General features: G+C 38.7%; 1 protein-coding gene across 1 annotated transcript in view; it reads right to left on the reverse strand.

The window, feature by feature from the left end:
* Positions 1–22,629, reverse strand: part of SPAG6 (sperm associated antigen 6) — a 55,987-nt gene that overhangs the window by 24,904 nt on the left and 8,454 nt on the right. The window contains exons 3-4 of the mRNA XM_053467621.1: positions 15,046–15,212; positions 6,933–7,116 (exon numbers count right to left, since the gene is read on the reverse strand). Coding sequence (XP_053323596.1) covers positions 6,933–7,116; positions 15,046–15,212 — 351 coding nt within the window. The remainder of the gene's footprint in view (positions 1–6,932; positions 7,117–15,045; positions 15,213–22,629) is intronic.

The following is a 22,629-nucleotide window of genomic DNA, read 5'->3' on the forward strand; positions in this document are numbered from 1 at the left end:
CGAGAGGTGATTAAGTAAGTACGGGTGACTGACCCTTGTGCAAGCCATTTGTCACCATGACAGATACAGCAAAAGAAAAGAGGGCAGAGTGGACTTCTGTGTCTGGATATCTGCATTTCAAATCAGCCCTCCCGGTCCCTGAAAGCCAGGCGGACGAGCCCTTGGCTGAAAGGAACTCCGGTCAATAGCCGCAGCCCTCTTAACATGCAGGCATTTGACGTAGATTAGGCTGAATCTATTGGGAACGAACTAAGCAGATGTCGGTTGTTTAAGCCCGGGCTGTTTTGTAGCCTCCAATAGGCTGGCATTTTATGCACCGATAACTAAACGGCACGATAACTACTCTTTTACCAAGGAGAAAAATCAGACAAGGGGCTCATCGTTCCACTTACGAAAAGTCCAAATATCCGTATTCAGTCGAAGATGTACAATGTACAAAGAGGTGTCATTTCATTTACATACATGTGCGCACTAACCGTGTAAATTGTGTGCATTAATACATATAAATAGTTCATAGAAATAATTCATTTCTTTGAAACACCTTCATGTATTATTACAAGGAACGTGGAGCTCTTCAGAACAAACTATTTTTTAAGGTAAAACATTATCTAAAAAAAAAAAAAAATATATGAATATGCAAAGAAAAATTACATTACAGGAAATTTTGTATTTTACAAATAAAATACATAATCCCTGTCTGGGAGCAATATTAAGATTATTTTAGAATTCACTATAGCGGTTCAAAATGTACTATGCGGGTAATAAACTGAATATGAACCTTAAGAAAGGCAGAAAGATTTTAATGTTTTTAGACTTAAAAGAAAAAAAAAACTAGACTAACTAAAAAAGGTATACATATATGCACATATTATATATATATATTGTTAATTATGGTTACATTGTTCACAATGGATTTTATAAAAACCAGATAAACAATAAGCTTTCATTTCCAGGCAATTTTCTATTTAAATAAATAATGTACAGAATGAATGTGATGATAATTTTTTTTTCTTTTAAATAATAAAAAAAAACCCCTTGAGAATATCGGTCCACTTTTTCTAGGTACTTTGCCAATTTTTTGTATTTACGTAAAAACCACGGATACACGAATAAGACAAAAGGGGATGATCAATAGTAACATGTCCTAAATTAACCCTTAAAAAAGTGAGCAAATTCTACTCCAATAATATGAAGGTCTTTAGATTATTTTAAATTATGTTTATGCTTCCTATCGCAAGGGTTTATTCAGCTCAAAGCAGCCCGCCGTTCCAACTTGTTTGTATTAAGGCGGTTTAGTCGGCGTACAGGAAAGAGTACATGGTCTCCGATTACAGTGTTTTGACACATAGAAAGCAGTTTGTAAACAGAGGCAAACAAGATGTCACGGCTATTCCCCAAAAGGCATTACCAAGCTGGAAAAAGTTCAGAGGCAGGCAAATGAATAAAGGGAACGGGGACGGCGGCCATGAAGAAATGCTTGAGTTTGTTTATGCGACAATAGGCGCCTAGGAGGGGTCATGATAATTATATACATCCATACCGTCATGTTGTCAGTATACACAGTTACGATTTATTACATAAATGAGAGAAAAATCCTGTGTAATCTAGCTATTTTAAATCAAGTAGACACTGACACTTTTTGCCCAGATTACAAGATATTTTTAGAAATAGCCGCAGGGCCTCAGTGAAAATTCATTATCGGGTTTCATAATCCCAAAGGTGCAGTAATTGGAGTCAATGAGGGAACCACAAAGAATTTTAATGATAGGTTGTTTGTCACACGTATTGTGTGGTATTGTGTTCTTTTAACATATAGGTCAGATTATTCAAATGTTACTGAAATCCACTAATTTAGCCACATTGGGCCATGTGTCCGAGCGTGCTATTATTCAGCAAAGCTTCAGCCCTATATCCTATCCAGCCAAAGATATATATAAAGAATTATTACAACATTAAAAATAATACAGAATTTATAATATATATATATATATATATATATATATATATATATATATATAAATAAAACAACATGAAATGGATCAGAAATACAGCTGAGACAGGGTTAATGCTGTAAATTACTATAATAGCTGGAAACCACTTATTTTTAATGGAATATCTTCATAGGCGTACAGAGGCCCTTTATCACTCCCATCACTCCTGTGTTCCAAAGGAAAGTTGTATTTGGAAGCCCAAGTTTAAGTTTAAAAGGCTAATTGATGGCTAGAAAATTTTACAGCTAGAAATATCCTCGTTTTCCATGAAAACCGCTAAGCGACCCCAAACTTTTGAACGGCAGTGTGTCTGTGTGTGTATATATATATATATTTTATTTTATTTTATTTATTTTTTTCCTGTGTTACTTTGCATAATGAAAATAAATGATACATTAATGTTGCTACACTCTTTATACATTGTACACAGCGCACTGCTGCATTACTTTGGGTGAAGATGAGTTACACCTGAAAGTCAGGAATTAAATCTTTATAATCACAGCACAGAGAATTATAATAATAATATAATAATAATAATAACGCACAAACGGAATCATATGTAATGTTAATAGAAAAATCTTTAACAAATCTGGGTGGCCTGCAGCGTGCAAGGACTGAGCTGGAGTCCTTGGGGCTTTTCAACCAAACAAAAAGGATGACAGCATTAACCCTTTCAGTGATGCAGGGGTAAGAAACACATTATACTGTAAGCATTAATGGCTATAACGTTATTACTAATCGTAAGCTTGTGTAATGTGTCGTTTCGTCTTTGGTCTGTCAGTTCTAGTCTCATCATTCCCCTTGAATGAAATGGTTGGTGCTATATAAATAAATTACTATTATTATTAATAATTAATAATATTATTAATAATAATTATTAATAAGTATAAATAAATAACATGTTTATTAGTGTGTCATGGTAATTTTTTTTTTATAACTGGGACTCGTTTAATGGGGGGTTATGTACACAACTGCCAAAAAAAAAAAAAAAAAAAGCACAAAACGAAATCAAGTGCATCCTATAAATAGATATTTTTCAGGTCTTTGCTCAAAATCCCCGACAAATGTAACTGTCACAGACATGATGGTATCTGCAATAACAGTATTTATACCGGCTGGTGGTTCCGTTTCTATATGCCATGACGCCCCACGCACATATTGCGCCTATCATGCACTTGTGACGACAGTATCCTTAACCTCTGATGTTCCTCTTGCTAATTCCTAGGCTGCTAGAACTCCCAGACAGGCCACATTGTTCCATGTTTATTTTGTATACAATACTTAGTTGCTTTAGAGTTTAGGAAACCTCCCAAGCTAGAGCCACTGCTAGTAAGCTGGTTATTTTCGGGTTGCGCACACACACCAGTCTTTTCACGCCGTTTCAGAGTGATCTATGAATGTATTCCATCCCAGTTAAACACATGTTTCACAGGAGAAATGCTAGAACAAATGTAAAGTGAATCTGAAGAGGTGGTGGATAGGTGGAACAGTCATGCAGTAGAAGTGGTAGAGGTTACTACAGTGAGGGAGTTTAAACATGCTTGGGGCATCCATAAGGGTATCCTGAATATAAGACTAGATGAAGGAGCAAATAAGGTTCAAAGTCTTACGGTAGACAGAAAAACTGGTTGACTGGCCAAATGTCTCTTTATCTATGTTTCTCTGTTAAAGTGGCTACTTACATTCTAGCCAAAGCCGTCACGCCGTGATAATTATACAAGCGAGTGCAAACATCTCACAAATAAAGATAATAAAGACCCTAAACTAATATCAGGTGGCTTTTAAAAGGGTGGCGGTGTAAATGTGGATGATCCAAAGTATTGTTTGCTTTGTAACTAGCCAAAATAAATGGCCAATAACATTAAATAATATTGCCAGAAACCCAAACAGCAAAGTTTTAGCCACAAGATGTGAGTGAGTCTTCGAAAGAGTGGTTACCGCTCCTATCCGGTTCTGAAGTATATTTGTGCATCTGCCACGTGAGACATCTTACTATTATACGGAGCGAAAGAATATTTAGCTACGATTCAGGCTGCGTTTGCAATTAAAAGGGAAATGTATCTTACTGAACAGGCTGACGTGCAATCACAACGCAAATGCAAGCACTTCTTCACGCAGAAACACAACACAGAGCATGGCAAGAGGCGGCTGTTAGATTTAGTACAAAATAAATCAAATTTAAAACTAAAATAATAATAATTTTAAATGTCACTCTGTAAACTTTACAGGTTTAGATGATAAACCAAAAAAAATCATTTCAGAGTTTGGAGAAAAGTTACTTTACCACGTTTAGTACCCAAAACACAATACATGGATATTCTGTATAGAATGCTGTAGAAACTGACCTGCGGCAAATCGTATGCATTTATTTACTTGTATGCTATGTGGTGTTGGATTAACAAGCAAAGAGAAGCTGTTCACAATAAAACGCGAGCAGGGAATGAATGCGAAGGGATCGCCCAAAATAACAGGCCTGGGGTTTGAACTATTCGGCATTTTAGCACCAGGGAGTTAATCTAATTTTATGTACATTGGATATTGTATTTCTCTCGTCTCCCACTGAGACGTGCAGCATGAACCAAAGCAAAGACATTCAGTCGCTACAATGGTTTTTAAATAGATTGGGGCTTTTTCCTTAATTTTCCTTATTAGTAAAGATAAAATATGTGTTTTGCGTGCGGTTAATACATTTATACTTTCCATTCGTTTAATATGTAAGCTCTATGGGATGGGACCTCTTTTCCTGAAGTATTTGTGACTATTGTACTTATTATACATCTCCTTTATTATGCTGCAAACTGTAAAATAAAAATATACATCCATACATAGTTTTTGTTTTAGGCTTTTTCCTTTTTGATTATGCAATCCTTGATATATATTCGCATAATGCTTCCAAAATAGTGGGGGTTTATATATTAAAACGTGTTTCTAGTGCAAAGGTTGTAAAAGAGGCCAACGGAAAGGACAGCAGAACACTTTGCCCTTAAATGACTATTTCCAAATAACTCCCAATGACTTGTCTGCGGAAGCAGAGGAAAACGAGTTTATATAAGGGTCGTATAAACCCTGGTAGACAAGTAAACCGGGTTGATGGGGTATTGTGCATGCCAAGTTTGTATCCATTTGCTTGGATTTCACCGATATAATAAGATTATGTTTTGAAGCATAATTAAATGGTGCAATCCCAAAGAAAGCTTTATTGGGTGCAGATGGAGCCAATTGTGTCCTGAACAAAAAAGACGGTAATTAAAATGAGGGACATACCACAGAAAATCCAATTGAGGCATCCTGTTTAGCGGGCAATAGGAAATGATTTCCACTACTATTTCCCTCTCCAGCTAAACTAAGGGGAGCCAATGTCATAGACTGTCTAGATGCACGTGGAGTTCTGTACAGACTTTCCATATAACTCTATCCACCAGGTCAGCTGTTGAGAAAACCTAGCAAGTATCGAGAAGACCATACTGCCAACTTGGACTGTAGTGAATAGACCCCCCAATTTTCCATTATAAAGAGAAATGAATACTGGTTCTGGCTAATATAGCTAATATAGAATAGCAGAAATAAATCTTATCAAATAAAGGTGACAATTGTTTAATATACAAATCATTCTGGTACATTTAACATTCTACAGCAAAGTGGAGACATCAGAAATCCATTGGATGCAATGGTGCCCGCTCCACTTTTACTGCTCTGCGCGATAAATGGTATGACTATTGGTACAGGTTTCATATTTTCTTCTGCCTTCTTGCAGTGGAAGATTCCTCCACCCCTGTTTTATATTAAACAGCGGTTCAGCCGATGCTGTCTAAGCTGGCCCCCGGCCAGCCCTTCAACTAGGTGTAGTCAGTTCACATAGGTGTAGAACCCCAGGAGGTTTCTAGAACGCTCTATCACACAAGGATATAATCATATTCTATGACCTTTGAACCATAGTAGAGCAATTCTGGAAAGCCACAGATTACCATAAATACCCAAGACTGACTATACAGAGCAGGTGTTTCTAACTATGCTACAGAACAAATGAGATTAATCATAATCCCTCTGTTTCTTGTAAAGTTCATAACCATGTAAACCATCTACCCAGAAAAACCATCAAATGTGCAACGCCAATGGACTTCCATCTTTCTGCACTGGCACTTTAACGCATTCTAATGTCCTTGTTGCATGTAACAATTGCGGCCATCGTAAACTGTTGCTTATAATGCACCATTTGTGCAGTGCTTACACTTAATATACACAAATTCTACATTTTCATGCTGAGAATTTTGATTGCATTCACTGGGAGTCCATAGTCCAGGGGTGTCCAACCTGCGGCCCTCCAGCTGCTGCAGGACTACATCTCCCATAATGCTCTTTCCGCTAAGGGGCTGAGGAGGATGGGAGATGTAGTCCTGCAGCAGCTGGAGGGCCGCAGGTTGGACGCCCCTGCCATAGTCCATGGGGGCAGAGGAAAGCTGGACAGAAGGAGACGCAGCACTTTAAGAGGAGGCCACAGAAACGGGATTTGATGCCCCCGGGCCCAGCGTATTTATCAGGGGGCAAACAAAGCTGGCATGTCCTTGATGTCTATCGATGGTGATGAAATATGACTGGCGCTGCTTCTCATGGGAAAGCCAGTCATCAATGCTACTATGCACCCTTCTGTCTGCCATAGTTTACTTTAAAGATGCAACCAGATAAATCCAGTGGCATTCTAAGGCGCTTAATTTTTTTATTTTATTTAAAGATCAGGCCCAACATAGTAACATAGTTATAGCAATGTGTCGAAATGTAAAACATGTAACTGTTACTTTAAATTCATTACTCAATGGGACTAGACTACTAGCACACAAGGTGCAAAATGAGTACAGAGACAAAGAAAAGGTAACAGAAGTACATAAAATGAAGGCGTTTTATTTGAATTGAGCTTTTGCCTTTGCTCACTTTATGGAAACATACCTGCATTGTGTCTTGCAATATAGCCAAGAGCCCAGACCGCGGCCTCCTTCACACCCGGGTCAAAGTCTTCGAGGCATTTCACCAGCGCATCCACCGCCCCACAATCCACTATTGACTGGGCTAACTTAGCCGAGTGCTTTGCAACCGCGCGCAGCACAAATGCTGCTGCTTTTTTGTAGAAACGCTGTGGAAAACAAATATTGATTAACACTTGCGAGGGAAAGGAACATGGAGCAGGTCAAAGTATAATGAAGTGGCAGAGCTGTTAATTCCACCGATGTTTACACTGATCAGCTTCGTAGTCATTGAGCCAAATTCACCTCGCTTTGCTGAAGAGCACTGTTCTATTTAAAGGGAACAAGTCGGGAATTATGAAAGAAACGGATACTTTTTAGTTTGTCAACCAGTGTATTTGTTTTAAAAATAAGGTATTTTGCATTACAGTAGTGGAGATATGTGGCTAAAGGTGCCAAAAAGTCAGTTTTGTGTTCTGAAATCCCACGTTTCCTTCTCTAACAAAGGCGCTGTCAGAACTAATCGGTTACAACCAGAGGGGTGTCATAACCAAGGTATAAACATGGTGGTTTTTCAATACATCACTGGACACCATTACATAGAGCGCAATATATTATAGAGCGGTTCATCTTTCTTGGAGAAACTGTCGGAACATATCGTTATATCCAACCGCTCCAGCCCAGAAGAGATCCTACAAAATCACAATCCTCCTCTGTGTAAATGGGCCGGTTACAGGGCCCATTGGGCTACAAAAACCTCTCTAGTGAGCCCAATTACAGTACAGGGATGTCTGCGCTTGCTATTGGAGAAAAGGGGACTCTACCTGCCACCGTAGGCTTAGGCCAACAAGAATATATAATTTTCTTTTAGTGTATATCAGATTTGGGAAAGTAACCCTCTAAGAGATAGACTCTCCATGTATTCACAATTCCCTGTTCTATTTATTATCTTAACGGCATCAACTTATAAGCTTGTTACTTCAGTATTCTAGTAATTAACTGGTCCATGCAATGTTGCCTCCATATCCAAATCTCGAGCTCACCGTGATAATGGCTTGTTGCAGAGAATAGATCATGAATGGTTCATTTACCCAGCGAATCATAAAATGAATAAAACGTATGTTTAACAAAATAATTCTCATTTCCTTGTGTAAATTAATTAATGCCTTAAACATTTCATCATAGTGGACAGCACAGGACATATCACATAATATGGCATCTGATTAACAGCTATCCGGCTTGTGGAAGGCATTATGGTCGGTATCACTATACTGAATGCTATATTGTAATTGCTTCTGTGATATACAATCAAATAAACAACATAAAAACAAAGTTTACATTTTGCATTCCTCATTCAATCCCCCCGCGATCCTGACATCATTTGCAATGGTTTCAATCCAACTAAACGAGTCCACACATAAGAAAGAGTCAGTGGTTGTGCTGAAGATTCAGGGCATATGTGGCAACTGGTTAGTGTGAGGTCAGCGCCAGAAGATACCGGGGGCCATGGATTTCTCATGTCTGCTTTAGACAAACAGCTCATAAAATACTAAAGAAAATATTCCAGCATCTATATAAACGCGCAGGAATAGTGTTTGTCTACAGATCTTTAGTGTTACAGAATGTTCTGTGACTTTTTTCCTGCTGCTTCCTTCCAGTTCTACAAAATGATTATTCAAGTTCATGTTTCATCTGAATTGCTTCTTTGTCTCAGCATCCAAAACACTTGGAGTGAGAAGTAAAACAAGGCTGATCTTGTTACAATGCAGATATGTTAACTGCCTGAGTACATCCACTGCGCAGTGCAATATTTTTAGGCTCTGAAGCAGCAACAGTCCAAATAACACAGCAAGTATCCCATCCAGGAACAGGCAACCTTCTGGCCTTCCAGCTGTTCTAGATTAGAATGTGATTGACTGAGATTCACTAGAGTTGTAGTCCACAGCATCTGGAAGGTCAGAGACTGCCTATCCCTGATTCCATTCCCAGTGATATTGTTGATGGTGGGAGGACCTGAAGAGTCCTTGTAGAAGAAAAGCATGGAACAATATCTTAACATTATTGCGGCAGCTACACAACAGAGAAAGGGTCTTGTATTTATTGGAAAAGAAACAACGCTCATCTCCAGTGCCGCTTCAAAAAAAGGATACATGTTGTTTCCCATATAATGGTCATTGGCTGACATGATGTTCTCAAGAAGACACTGACCAGTACTTGACAATCTGGCAATCTTTGGGCCACCTTTTGCTTACTGCTGGGTCCAGAGTTACAAGCTAATGGCGGGTGAAGGTATTGTTATGTTTTCTATGTTCCACAACCTGTCACGATACAAAGGTAGGGTTTCTTCCCCATTGGAAATAACTGCAATCGTTGGTTTGATGGGGAGACCTGATGTTACTGCACCGGTCACCCGGGGCACAGAATTGGATCAATGGTAGGTCATCAGGTTTGTTTTTAAAGATTTTATTAAACTGTAATTACTGTAAAAAAAGAGATTAACCAATCTCACAAGGTAGAACACAAGGTATTATTTGGTGTAACCGATTTCATCATCTGTTGCGATTATATGGCTCTGAAGTCTGGCATGTAACTTTTAATGGGGTCTCATTGAAAATGAGATCTTGGCATCTGCTTGGGACTTAGAAGTATGGAACTGCACAAAGCCAAGATTCCCATTTCTTTCACAAACTAGTGCATCTAACCAAGCATCATCACTACATTCTACTACACAAAGCTTGTTGAATGAACTACAGCCGCAAATCACCGTTTTACATCCTGAATTACTGACAAATAATGGTATAGGACTGCCAACTAATCTAAATTACCTAAGGCTTGCCACCACATTGATCTCAATGATATCCATAGTTGATTATAGGTAGTAGCATTGCTTGTGAATTATCTCCCTATACTGCTGATGCACATAACACTCTTGCTCATAATTCTGTTCATATTTTGGCTACCACGATCTGCCTCTCTCCCATTTGCTGCTGTGTTATTTTTGTACCCCTGCATCAATAGAATTTAAGATTTACTGCTCTTCCTTCAGAATTCACAAGTGAGAAACAAAAGATCCACTCATCCTCTGTATACCCCTAGCACTCGTTTCTGGGGTCCCAGGTGCATTGCTCTAATGGTAGCTCCACCACTGGATTATATGCAAGAACAATATACACATCAGTCATTAAAACAGAGCTCAGAGTATCTGAAGAACCCATTTATTTTATTGCTTTTTGGAGAAAGCTCTGTATGCGTGGAGGGGGGTTAAGATCTGTTGGCTTTTCCTCTTGCGCTTTAGCATTCTGGCTATGGAAAATAGCAAGTCTGCAGATGATGTTGCGTTCTGATGTCACGGAGGGGACACAGCCAAGATATCGTAAACCATTTTTCACCTTTTTTCCCCCCTTCCTAGGCTTGCTTCCAATTTAGTCAGCTTTTTTTCCTTGCTCTACACCACTGTTAAACTCTGTGTAAGTGATTGATTCCCTTGAGCTCTCTTTGCACGAGGAAAGACAGAAATCTGTAGTGTTATAAAAAAAATTTAAAGGAACAATGAAGAACTTTGCACTAAAACCCAAGGTACTTAAAGGGGAATGATGATGAATTCCACCGGTGCATTAAACATTACTGCTTCGGGAAGTCGAAATGAGTGGGGTACCTGCTTCCAGATGATCAGCCAGCGTCTGATAAACGGGTGACCTTGTTTAATTAAACACTAGTGACTCAAAAGTCAAAACATAGCAAGGTTGCCAGTGTAACATCGGAGCAATCCTCTTCACTGTGGTTCCACATATTTAATGTATGTCCTATAGAACCCTTTTTCTGTACAGAAACACCATCATTTATTATCATTTTAAATTGCGACGTGCTCGCTTTTGGATTCCAGAAAGCATTTTCCGCTCCGCACAGAAAATGCTCCTTTGAGAGCAGGCCAAGGATCACACCAGAGGACTTTCTTCTCCCATTGGAATGAAGACAAAGCAAATACATAGAAATGCAAAGCAACATTTTTCATCGACCTACTACAGAAAAAAAAAAATGTCGGGTTTGTGAGTGTTACAGGTGCTCTGTGTTACACGTAGAGGTTTCTAAACCATTATATATAATCTGGCCAGGCTTTAGTTTTGTAGATCCCTCTATTAGGTGTTGCTTTACTTACAAGAAGGCTTCTCAGGCCGGAGTTATTGCTAAAGGTATATTCAGAGATCAGGGCACCAAAGGCGGTGGTTAAAGCCACCTAGCTTCAGAGGCACATGTCACAGCCGACAGGGGACATTCTGGCAACAGCAGGGTTAACAATCTCATTGGGATATCTCCGTTCAATCCACCCCTACAGTATGATTCGGGGATGGAGGAGAGTAAAATGTTCAGGCACAGTTCACTGTCAGTTCTCGGAACTATGACTGTGAAAGTTTCCACTTAGGTTTATTTGCTAGGGCTGGCCAGCGTCCAAAATCTCTGGAACGGGGAGGCAGATTAAATATGTTTGGGCTTTAGTAGCCGGGCAGTTTATCATCTTGACTTTTTTTCTTTTAAATTAACCCTAACTACTGCTCTCAGCAAACAGCTCCTCGAAGAAAGGGTTAATGTCACCAATACTTAAATGAATACAGAAATGATGAGGTTTGTCTAAAACCCAACAGAGTCAGAAAGTAGCAACACCAAAACATATGTTAACAAAATGCAGAATAAAAAACCAGATTTGACACAATTAAAGTGCGAACACAGACTCCCGTGCTACTTGATTACGCGTTCCGTCTTTGCTAAGCCTTTCTCGTGCTTGGCTGTCAGACGGGGGCTTACATGTCTAAAGTTTTAATACTTGATGAAAATGCACCGAGTTAAATCCGAGTTGTTAAAGTGAAACAATACAACTGGAATTATCCAAGATGCCAGCCATCGGTGACGGCTAATTATTGTATAATCAGTTTATGCAACAGGGCTCAGCTTGTTATGCAAGCGCCTAAAACAGCCATAATGTTCTTCCAGAGTGATTTATTCCAATTACAGGAATGATCAAGCTAAGAAAATATCTCGCCAAACTAGGACATGTGATTTGCAGGTTATCTCGCACACCCTATACTTTTCCCTTCTGATAACTGGAATAAGCGTTGGATCCGTTGCCTAACCAAATTAAACAAATGGATATTTTCTTATAAAATTGATATTTCATAATAAGTATGGTAGTTTATATCAGGGCTTGAGAAATGTGATGGATGCACAGAAACAAGCCACGTTTCTACAACATGACATCTACGGGCCCTGCCTCCTGGCAGAATTTAAGATTGGAGTAAATTGAGTGCAAAATAATAAAAATAATACATATATCCTGTTAATCAGGGCATTGAGGTTGGGAGATTGGAAGGGCAATTATAGCTGCGGAATAATGACATAAGCTAAGGGGTAAATTGATTCAGACGATGTAATAGCTAGAAATGGACATAAACTTACAAGGAGAAATAAAACTAATGCTGTGTAAAATAAGATGAGTATGATGCATTGGAAGGATTATATAAAATGTATATGGAAACTGTGTTTTATTTGTTGTGGGATGCTATGGATAATGACATCCGTGTCTTTTCCTGGAACCCAGCTAGAGAATTACTTGTGTTTCTCAGAATTCATCAAGCCTTTTGGTTGATGGGTCATCAATGTAAAAGCAGGCCACCTACGCAACACTGAGCGACAGCCTGAAAATGGGCTACCTGGTACTTTTTATTTAATAGAAAGTCAGTCCTGATTTCAGAAAGAAAACAGAAAAACAAAACCACACTCCATGTGACCGTGTACACCAATATAGAAGTCCCCTACTACTTCTACAGCGATCCCCAAATGATCTTCCTCAAGTACACAAAGTGATAGATGTGGACCGAATGGGAGTATAGAACATGCGGGAAACACAAAATATAGAAAACACAATCGTGTGATATTGCTAAAAATATATAAAGCCGTGCGAGTAGAGGTGAAATTTTGCACTCACCAGGCCTCCGTGGTAAATGAGCCCATCGTAATTGTGTAAATAAAAACAGAGGATAAAAAAACATTTTGTGCAGTATCCAAAAATATACAGCTTATTCGTGGCACACTTGCAAGAACAGTCTTCATTTTTGGGACAACTGGCAGTCCGGACTGGGTCCAATTTGGAATAGCAAAATGGTATTGGTGTAAAGCTCTTAAAAGGATTACAACTCAAGGGACGCGTTCTACATCCGATAGAAACTGTCAACACTGAATCATCAGCATTTTTTAAATAATTATTAAATGCAATGGTTGTAAAAGTAGTTGTTGGGCAAGATACTAATATACTGGAGCAGATACACAGGACACGTAACAGTATCAATTAAACTAATGAACACGAGTGTTGCAGCCCAAAGTACATGTTAACGATCTCCACGTGTAGTTTGTTCAGAATCCTCTGACCTTTATATATGAAATGCTTTAAAGAAAGAAAAAAAAAAAGCAGTTTGAAAACAACTGGCTGCTGTTTCTGTCCGAGGAATGATAAGTGTTATTATCTCGCAAGCAGCCATTATCATTCTATTCATTAATATCCACATGAATTACTTATGTAAATTAAACCATTCATTTTGATTCTATGGAATCGCGTTATTTCCAACACAGAAGCCAAGGAAGGAGAAGCCTGGGGAGTGAGATAGGGAGGCTAAAACACGATGGAGGAAATGGCGATTGGCTTCCACAAAAATAGCAGATGTTGACTCTAGCTGTGGTCTCCAACCTGTAGGCTTAAGACCTCTGGCGTGGGGACCCGTATTTAATTTTATTTTATTTATTTCTGTAGACTATCATTGTGTGGGGTCCGCAAATTATTTGGAGGTTATGAAGAGGTTTTCTTATGCAAAAAGAAGCTGGAAAGTTGAGGTGACATGACAATTGTGCTCATGGTTAGGATACAAGGGAAGCCTTTTGAAGGTGGGATGAAATCAGGTCAATGGGGAAAGAAGGATGCTGCTAATGAGCTAAAAGGAGTTGAAGACTGTATAAAGAGCATCTGGTTGATTAGAGAAGACTGACCTTTGAAGTTAAAAGAGGGAGGTTAAGTAAAAGATGTTGAAAGTGGATTTATAAGGCACAAATTAAGTAGAAAAGAGTAGAAGTGGGAATGGAAGCAAAAGTATGTACTATGAGTAAATGATTGCACATCCTCGGTGGGCTGCAGGAGGCTGTTATGAAGGTTCTTTAGAACATGAAGTGGATGGAAGAAAAATGGAAAGGATAGAGGGAGGTGATAACTCTGTACAGAACTGTCAGTGCTTCTCAACCTGTGGCAAGTGTATCTCCTGTGCTACCTCTGGTTAGTCCATGGGGTACCCCAAGATCTTTAGTGTAAACCAGTTACTCCAATGTAAAACTCTCTTCCTTCCCTCACTAGCAGGTACTTTAGAGTAGAAAGCTTTAGAACAGTGGGACTAAATTCTAAGCAGAATGCAAAGCCAGCTTGAGGAGATGCTATAATACACCAAGTTAACTATATAGGATCAGATGAACACACTCAGTTGCTACAGATATAACATTTACAAAGTCCACCATGCATTTGAACACATTGATGTGAAAATGAACATCTGTTCACTATGGCATACTTTAGATTTTTTTTTATTGTAATGTTATTGCACCCTAATTTGATTAAAATAACAACCCAAGGGAAGATATTCAACATTCCAATTGCCTCCCAAAACACAGAAGAGCAAAGAGCCGCACTGTATCATTTCTGTGTTTCTTTTATACCTCTGTTCCTGCCTGTGCTTTGCAGTCTCTTTCCAGGTGCATGATGCAAATACTTTTATATATAAGCCATAATTAAAGTGAAAAGCACATAAGTAATTCTGCTGATTGGAGCACACTGACATATCAGGCAATGGGAGTTTACTGTAAAGACGAGAAGCTAGAACAAACTGGGATATGATTTTAACAGATAGGCTAGCAGAGGATTGAAACCAACTAGCAGTTGGTAAAAATTGATTATGAAAACTAGTTACATTGTATGAGATTCACAAACCACTAGAGCTACATCTTCTTGCTTTACAAAGTAATAAAAAATGCCTTCAATAAAATGACACATAATCTAATATACATAATTTTCTTACGTTCTGTTCTTCCAGAGAATACACAAGCTGGGGAAGAATGTCTCCTTTAACAACCGCTTCTGCCAGATCATCATTATAATTGGCTAGCCTCCCGAGAGCCAAAGCAGAGGTCTGCTGGATAGTTGGGACCACGTCCAAGAGAAGAGGCCGCAGCAAAGCCATAACGCCTAAATAACAGGAGAGAGCGAGTAAAATACAAGCCGTGTCACATGACGAGCATAAATTCACTAGATCTACTGGAGTCAGTAATCAAAGAAATATTTCACATTGCATATAAAACATAAATCTAACATCATCTGTGAACAGATTACCAAAACAAAACAAAGAATGAAACAGGACATAAAGTCAGAGCTTTGATGGATTTGATAAGAGGTGGAAGTTCAGAGTATGAAAACTATCCTTAAAACAAGATAACAGATATTTAAAGGGACACTCGGGCCATCATTACCACTTTAACGCATGTGATATCTGTGTGGTCCCTTTAAGTTAAGAAATGGTTAAGGTAGAAAGGGAACTAGCCTGGCTGAACCATCAAGAACTCTGGCGACCTCTAAGATCATTAACCAAGATTAACCCATTGCTAGAAAATAGAGTTCTTGGTCCTGAGCTTTTAATAGCCCTTTTCCCGTTCTAAAGTTGCATTATTTTATTATACTGTAGAATGTATTGTTTTACTTCAGTGCTGTATTGATATAGCCTCCAATTTTGGCCTATTGCACTTGTTTTATATTTAATTTTATTAGCTTTGTTTACGTAGATTGTAAGCTTGCAAGATCAGGGCCCTCTTCTCCTTTGCACCAGTTTGTTATTGTATGTGTTTATACATTGTTCTAGTGACTGAAACAGCGCTGCGGAATCTGCTGGTGCTTTATAAATAAATGTAACGTAATGTTATGTAGAAACCTCCAGCATATGCTGAATCACTTTTTAGATTTCTCCAGCAGACACATCAATCAATGTTTTTGGTCTGACGTAGAAAGAGTTAGGGGGGGGGGATCTCGATGACTCAACGCTGGCAGGGTTGTCCAATGTCGTGCCAATGAGCAGTTTTTCCATATCAGTGCATTTCTATTTTTTTGTTTTTTTCTTGGGAGTGAGACATAAAGGGTAAACTATACAGAGGGATTCTGTAACTGCTATCAGGGATAAGGAGAATATCAAAGAATGAGGTGCTAATTGTTTACGAGCATGAATAATAGTTGTCATGGGTCAAAATTCAGACATCAAGGCATTATTGTAATGTTGAGGCTTCTCTTGTTCCAAGCTCAAGGAAGCGACGCTTCATAAAAAAATAAAATAGCTGAATAACCCTTAGCTGTTTTCTACCAGGGAAGTCACTGTTCAAGTTTAAAACTAGACACAGAAACCCAAATTTGCCAAAAATTCAACTTGCAATCCCTGAAGAATCAGTTACAGCCTTCAGCTGGGAATCTGCCACATCAATTAAATCACTCGCAACTTCCGACTGTAATGTTAAGACTCCATTCGTTGGACACCAACACTGCAAACAAAAATACATCTCTCAAGGATCTAAATAGAAGTTGATTTATTGTCCTGTGCAGAATCCAAGTTCTCGGAATCTTCTGTATCCGACTCTGGAGCACGGCTCTAACATGAATGTTTCTATGGCACAAGTAAAAGAGACTCAGCAACTGCCACATAGCTCAAAGGAACAGCTGCTTCTCAGGCCGCGCCGCTTCTCTCTTCCTTGGCGCTCAATAGATCAACTTCCCTTGTAAAGTGTTACAATGTGCACAGTGGACTGAAACAGCTCACAGAGAAGCAACGCCGCCGTGTTTAAAACAACTGTTCCTATTGAAGGCCTCCGTTGCAAGCAAACTTCTGCCCTCAGCCTACACTTTAACTCTTTACAGAGCCATTAGCTCCAAAAAAGGGTAAATATTCTTAGATGTGCATTGGATAAAACTACTAATTGAATTAATATTTTTATCAGTATATAAAAAATTTTTAAATGGTACTTAACCCCTCCCTTACATTTGACACTGTAATGTTTAAAGGGAAAGTGTAGCAATGCTGCACAATTCACACATAAAAATAATATAATACCAGGGCAAGGCAGGTACCAGGGCCCAGGTAGCCATCTCTTCAAGATCTTTCCATCTAGTTCCTAACTTTTAGCAACATTTAGCCGACTAACTGCTCATTGCAAGAGCCTAATTAAACCAAGACTGGGAAGCAACTCAACCAGCGATGGTAACAGCATGGTGGCTGTTTTATCAAAGCCATAAGGTAAAAAAAAAGAAGAACCCAAATAGCTTGATTATCAACAGAAAAATGAGTTCTTGCAGCAAGGGATACTAGAGTTCATCCAAGCTTCAAGTCACATCAAATAAGAATTGTATAGAGAAAAGACAAGTAGATAGGAACACGAGCATGTTTCCCCCCCCCCCCTTTTAAATACAGGTTTATATCGGTGACACGCTTACATTGCCGGTATAAATGGTGAAGGGGACAGTGATGTTTTTACCGCGCATGCTTCAATTGAGGCGTAAGATAAACACAATCCGGTGCACGAAGTCCTTTTGACACTGGCATGGTGGGGTTGAGGATGTGGTCACGAGACTGTTGTGCATCTTGTGTCAACTCAAGCAGAGCGGAGACCTGTGTGGTGCTGAAATAGGGGGCACCGTACGGCCAGTCCCTGAGCTCGGGAACACACACATTTGCTTTCCCTAAAATTATATATATAGTTTTAACCATTTACGTTGTTGGTAGGTATGGTGATAAAATGTGTTGTATAATTGTTAAGGGAGAAAAAATATTTATAAAGATACAAGGGGAAGAAATATTTAATGTGTATTACAGGGGACAACACAACATCGTATTAACTGCAGTAGCTTACAACAAACAACCCATTATATCAGAACAGTTTTGTTCTCACAAAAGTGTATAAATAATTAAACAGCCTGCTTGGGAGTTCTGGAATGAGTGATTTTTGTTATCTGTAAAGCCCCAACTTGTACAATTTTATGCACAATTGAACAAATGTTCCTGGTACACGGCTCGGTATTTTTATGTGCAGTGAAATCGCCGCTGCATTTTTTGCAATAGATGTTGGCCGGAAAATAATTTGCAGAGTGTGCGGTGCGATTCTCCAGTAGGGAGACGGCACGGCTGGAGTCCAATGTAGTATCAGCACAAAGCCGCACGCCATTGTCACCGGCCCCCGTCTCCCAAGATTCTGCACTCGAAGACACAGCTAATTACTAAGAGCATGTGTTGCACATAAAATCCAATCTGCAGACAGACTACATTATATCGTGCTTTCAATCTGAGCTTTCAGATGATGCGTCCATACTGCGGGACTGGAATCTTTCCTTTGTATCACTCACTGAATTTAGCACAGATGTAAAAACTAGGCCACATGATTACATTATATATACACACACATATTATTGTAAATATGGAAATGCACAGTTATTCTATCAAATTTTTTGAGAAAATTTTAAAATTCAGGTTTATCACAAATTGGCAATTAACTCACAAAAGCTGACAACGCGTCTCTTCTGTATCTGTAGCCCTCAACATGTTTTAATATTACGTTTCTTTGGCATCTTATATGTGCCTTTATGAGCTGGTTATCAGGATGCTAAGGGGGGGAGGCTAAAAACGTTCTAAATCAGAGAATATACACTTTTATAAAATGTGATATAAACATTCAATTCATGTTGTTTGGGTCAGGATTCTAAACTGTAAACTGCTTAAAAAATAACTCCTCTGATAATTTCCTGAACATTTCTTGGTGAACAACAGAAGTCAAGTTTTTTTTGCCTTCTTTTGGATCAACTATAGAACTAGGTATGTGTGGAAGGTTGAACTTGATGGACCGAAGTCTTTTTTCAACCTACTATACCATTATACTATACTATGTCCTGGTCCTGTGACGGGAATGAGACCTGAGCCACCCAGTCTACAAAATAATACGCAAAGGAAAAGCTCCACAAGCACAGTATGCATCCCGCTCACCCTTTTATATCCCAATAGATGATATATATAATACATATATGGACTTGCCATCATGGAACATAAACACACACACACATGGAGGCTGTGATAAAGCCTCTTAAGCGTCAGTAGAAGGTCCTATTCCACCGTAACTTAATGAACAGTCCATGGATAACAGCTACTAAGCACATATAACATGGGGCTGCTATATTTATAAATACCCCCTGGATAACAATGCATGGAACTATAAGTTAATTACCATCTCCACTATTTGGGGTTTTGGGGGGTTGCTATGGGGGGCATCTAATGCCCCTTTCTGCCAACACAGCAGAGCGTGGAGCAAGACGCCCCAACCAGGCTTTTCTACCCAAACCGTCATGACATATACTGCTGAAAAAATAGATGAAAAGCGATGGTTACGTTGTTTCCATAATACCATAAAAAACACGTCACCAAGGCTTCAGATGTTGGCAGGTACTTGGCGAAATAAACTGTCTTATGTTAAGTTCTAATATTCGGAGGCATATAAAATACTGTTGTCTTTCAGGCAGAGTAATCGCGTATGAAGCTCTAGTACTCGATAGAATAGCCGGTATCCTGTCTGTTGCTTCCCTGCTGCTTTTCCTGCATTAAAACAGATGTATAGCTCTCCTCACGCTGACACGCGGACCCTTATTCCCCAAGGTGAATCGAGATAATCAGGCTCCTTTTGTATTTCTCCGTGCACTGGGGACGCGCAGTTATTACAGTACAAGGCTCACTGTCATGTCAGATTGCTTATTTACAGATCACTCAACTGGTAAATAAGGGGAAGAAAACACATTTTCAGGGGAAAAAAATGGTTTTACATATTGAGCTGATCATTCTGGGCCTGATTTACATTTACAAAGCCAAAAAAGACATTTAGCTGCCAAAGTATACAACAAAAAACAACACAACTTAACAATGAAGTATTAAAGGGCGTACAATCTAAATTGCTACAAATAGCGGCAACACAAAAACACATTATTCATTTGAACATGACTGATCGTTGGATGTGATTATACAGAAGATACAGTAGAGATTCTTGTCACATCCACAAATACATATTAAGCAACATCGCTGAAATATTATTAAATTGATATATGTGTAAACAGCATAATTATTATATGTTATCGCTAAAGGGATCATATGAAATCCGTCAAAAAGATACGGTGTCAATAATATAGATTTTCTTCGTAAGCCTATGCTTAACAAATAAGAAAATTTAGAAGATGGAAAAAAGCAACAACAATAATAATAATAATAATAAATCTAAATACTAAATTCCTCTATATAAAACTTCAACTTATAACAAGCAGTATTTATACAATGCCTTTCTCAAAGTCGGACTTAAAGAAATTTTTAGGACACACTCACGGAATTAAGCAAATCAGCAGCTAATAAACCGATATTATTATTAACCGATTGATGATACTCATGATCTGAAGAAACATAAATACGCTGCGCAACACATATTTACTAAAGAAATACTTAAGAGTTTATTAATATGTCTGCTCATATATGTACAAATGTATGTATTAAGTTAAACACACAAATATATATATATATATATGACATCACTGAATATATTATTGACATCATTTCTTATTGAAGACCATGTCGCTGTATATTCCTTATGTTCAAAGGTGAGGCCCTCTACCTGCGCTATAAAAGCTCTGCTATAATTATGCTTGCTGCATTTTAATCAGCCAAAGACCTTGAATCGAGACACTTGTTTGAAATCACAATGATTGACTTGTAGTGATTTGGATTTGGGGACTGTAAATCAAGTTTACGGGGCATTAACCGCTTTAATGGTAATCAAGTGGAAGGAACATTACAAAGGGTCTAAAATAACTTTGCTGCTAATCAAAGTGAAATCACGATGCAGGGCATTAAACCCTTTGCCGCTAATAAATATGAAAGTAATTTGCAGGATATTAACCTTTTCCTCTTGTACAGTTCTGGTTTGTCAGAGGGCAACAAGATAAATCTGTTGGTGAAAATGTTTAACTCGCTCTTCTGTTCTTCTAACAGTATTGCAGACGGAAAAATAAAGAAATAAAAGGCAATCAATAAAACACACAGGAGCCTCATTAATGGTGGCCAGTGAAGGATTTTAATTGCTTGAGGGTCTCTTTTGGGTTAAAAAGCAGAGCAGTCCCACTGATTCAGCTCCTTGGTAACAATATAGCCATGAAAAAAATAGATAGGACTCGCCAAACCTGGGGCATAGTGGCGGGATAAGCAATATATGGCCATATAATAGGACGGAATCCCCAATATTTATGCCCTGGATAGATGTTTTTTGAATGGTATTCACTGAATTCTTGCTTTGTTCAATTAATAAAAACAGGTCCAGCAGCCAATGTGTAAAAGGTTCAAGCTTAATAATAACAGAATATACTATATGTTTGTGTTAAAACAATACTTTGTTATTGAATAGAATACATTTAAAGTGAATAAATGGCATGCTCCCAAATTGTACATTTACAGTTTAGTGCTAAATGAAGTCATGTAATTGTGTTTACAGGTTGGATTAATTAATATACATGTAGGGATTAAACCTTCCTTGAGGGCATTGTTAAGGGCTACGAGATGACTATCAACCTTCCTTACATGTCCAGCCACCTCAAAAAATGTTGAAAGAATGCTGGGATAAGACGTCATATTGCGGTGCTCCGCTACACTACATGGCAACATGCGGGAGCTGTGGATAAGTGGGGAGAGCCTCTGTTCTCTCTAAGAGGCCCATGGCCACCATAGCCCAGGACGGTGGCTGAACATTGGAACTGTCCCTCTTGTGATGTATGCGTGGGATAACCAGAAGGCTATGCTGAATATAAGACAAGACCAAGGATCAAAGGCTTGAGGTTGTTACAGCAGAAAGAAATTGGCAGACTACATGGGCTGAATGTTTTCTTGCTGTCAAGTTCCATGTTTCTCCATGGAATTTAGGGGTAGCCCATGGGACCAGCCGTCTTAGCTTCATGTCCTCAGGATTTGGAGAATAACACATCCCCATTAAATTACTCTTCCCCTTCGGCTGCCGTTATAAGCTTTTCGTTATGTTAGTTTTGCCTTTAATCTCAATAGATGACAGTTTCCCTTTATATTGTTTATAAGGTCTGAATTACATTTCTTCACATTTTTCTCATCACGGAGTATGATGCGTATTTGTCGTGTACATAATGCCAGTTCAGTGAAAATCTGTGTCGCATGGACAGGGCAGATAACAAGATCCTACTTGAGGGATTTTAGAGATCTATATTGAACTGCCTGCGGAGGAGGCAACTGCAAGTAACACGGAAGCTTTTATTTTTTCTTCATCGGAAAGAAGGACACTCGTTGGTACTTCATTTAAATAGTGTTGGTACCGGCTTTGATCTTACTGCCCTTAAAGTCGCAAAGAATTTCACCTCTCTCTGCAAAGCTGGCATGAGCGAAAGAGGGCTTTCTGCCTTCATCTGAATCAGTGCAATCATGGATATCTTGGAAAAGCTGAACTCAATGGATTTATATATTTTGTTAACCTTACTGTTACTGTGTCCTATAACAGACCATGTTTCAACAGCCAGCACAAGCTGCCTGAATACT

This window comes from Spea bombifrons, chromosome 5, assembly GCF_027358695.1.
Source record: "Spea bombifrons isolate aSpeBom1 chromosome 5, aSpeBom1.2.pri, whole genome shotgun sequence".
Lineage (NCBI taxonomy): Eukaryota > Metazoa > Chordata > Amphibia > Anura > Pelobatidae > Spea > Spea bombifrons.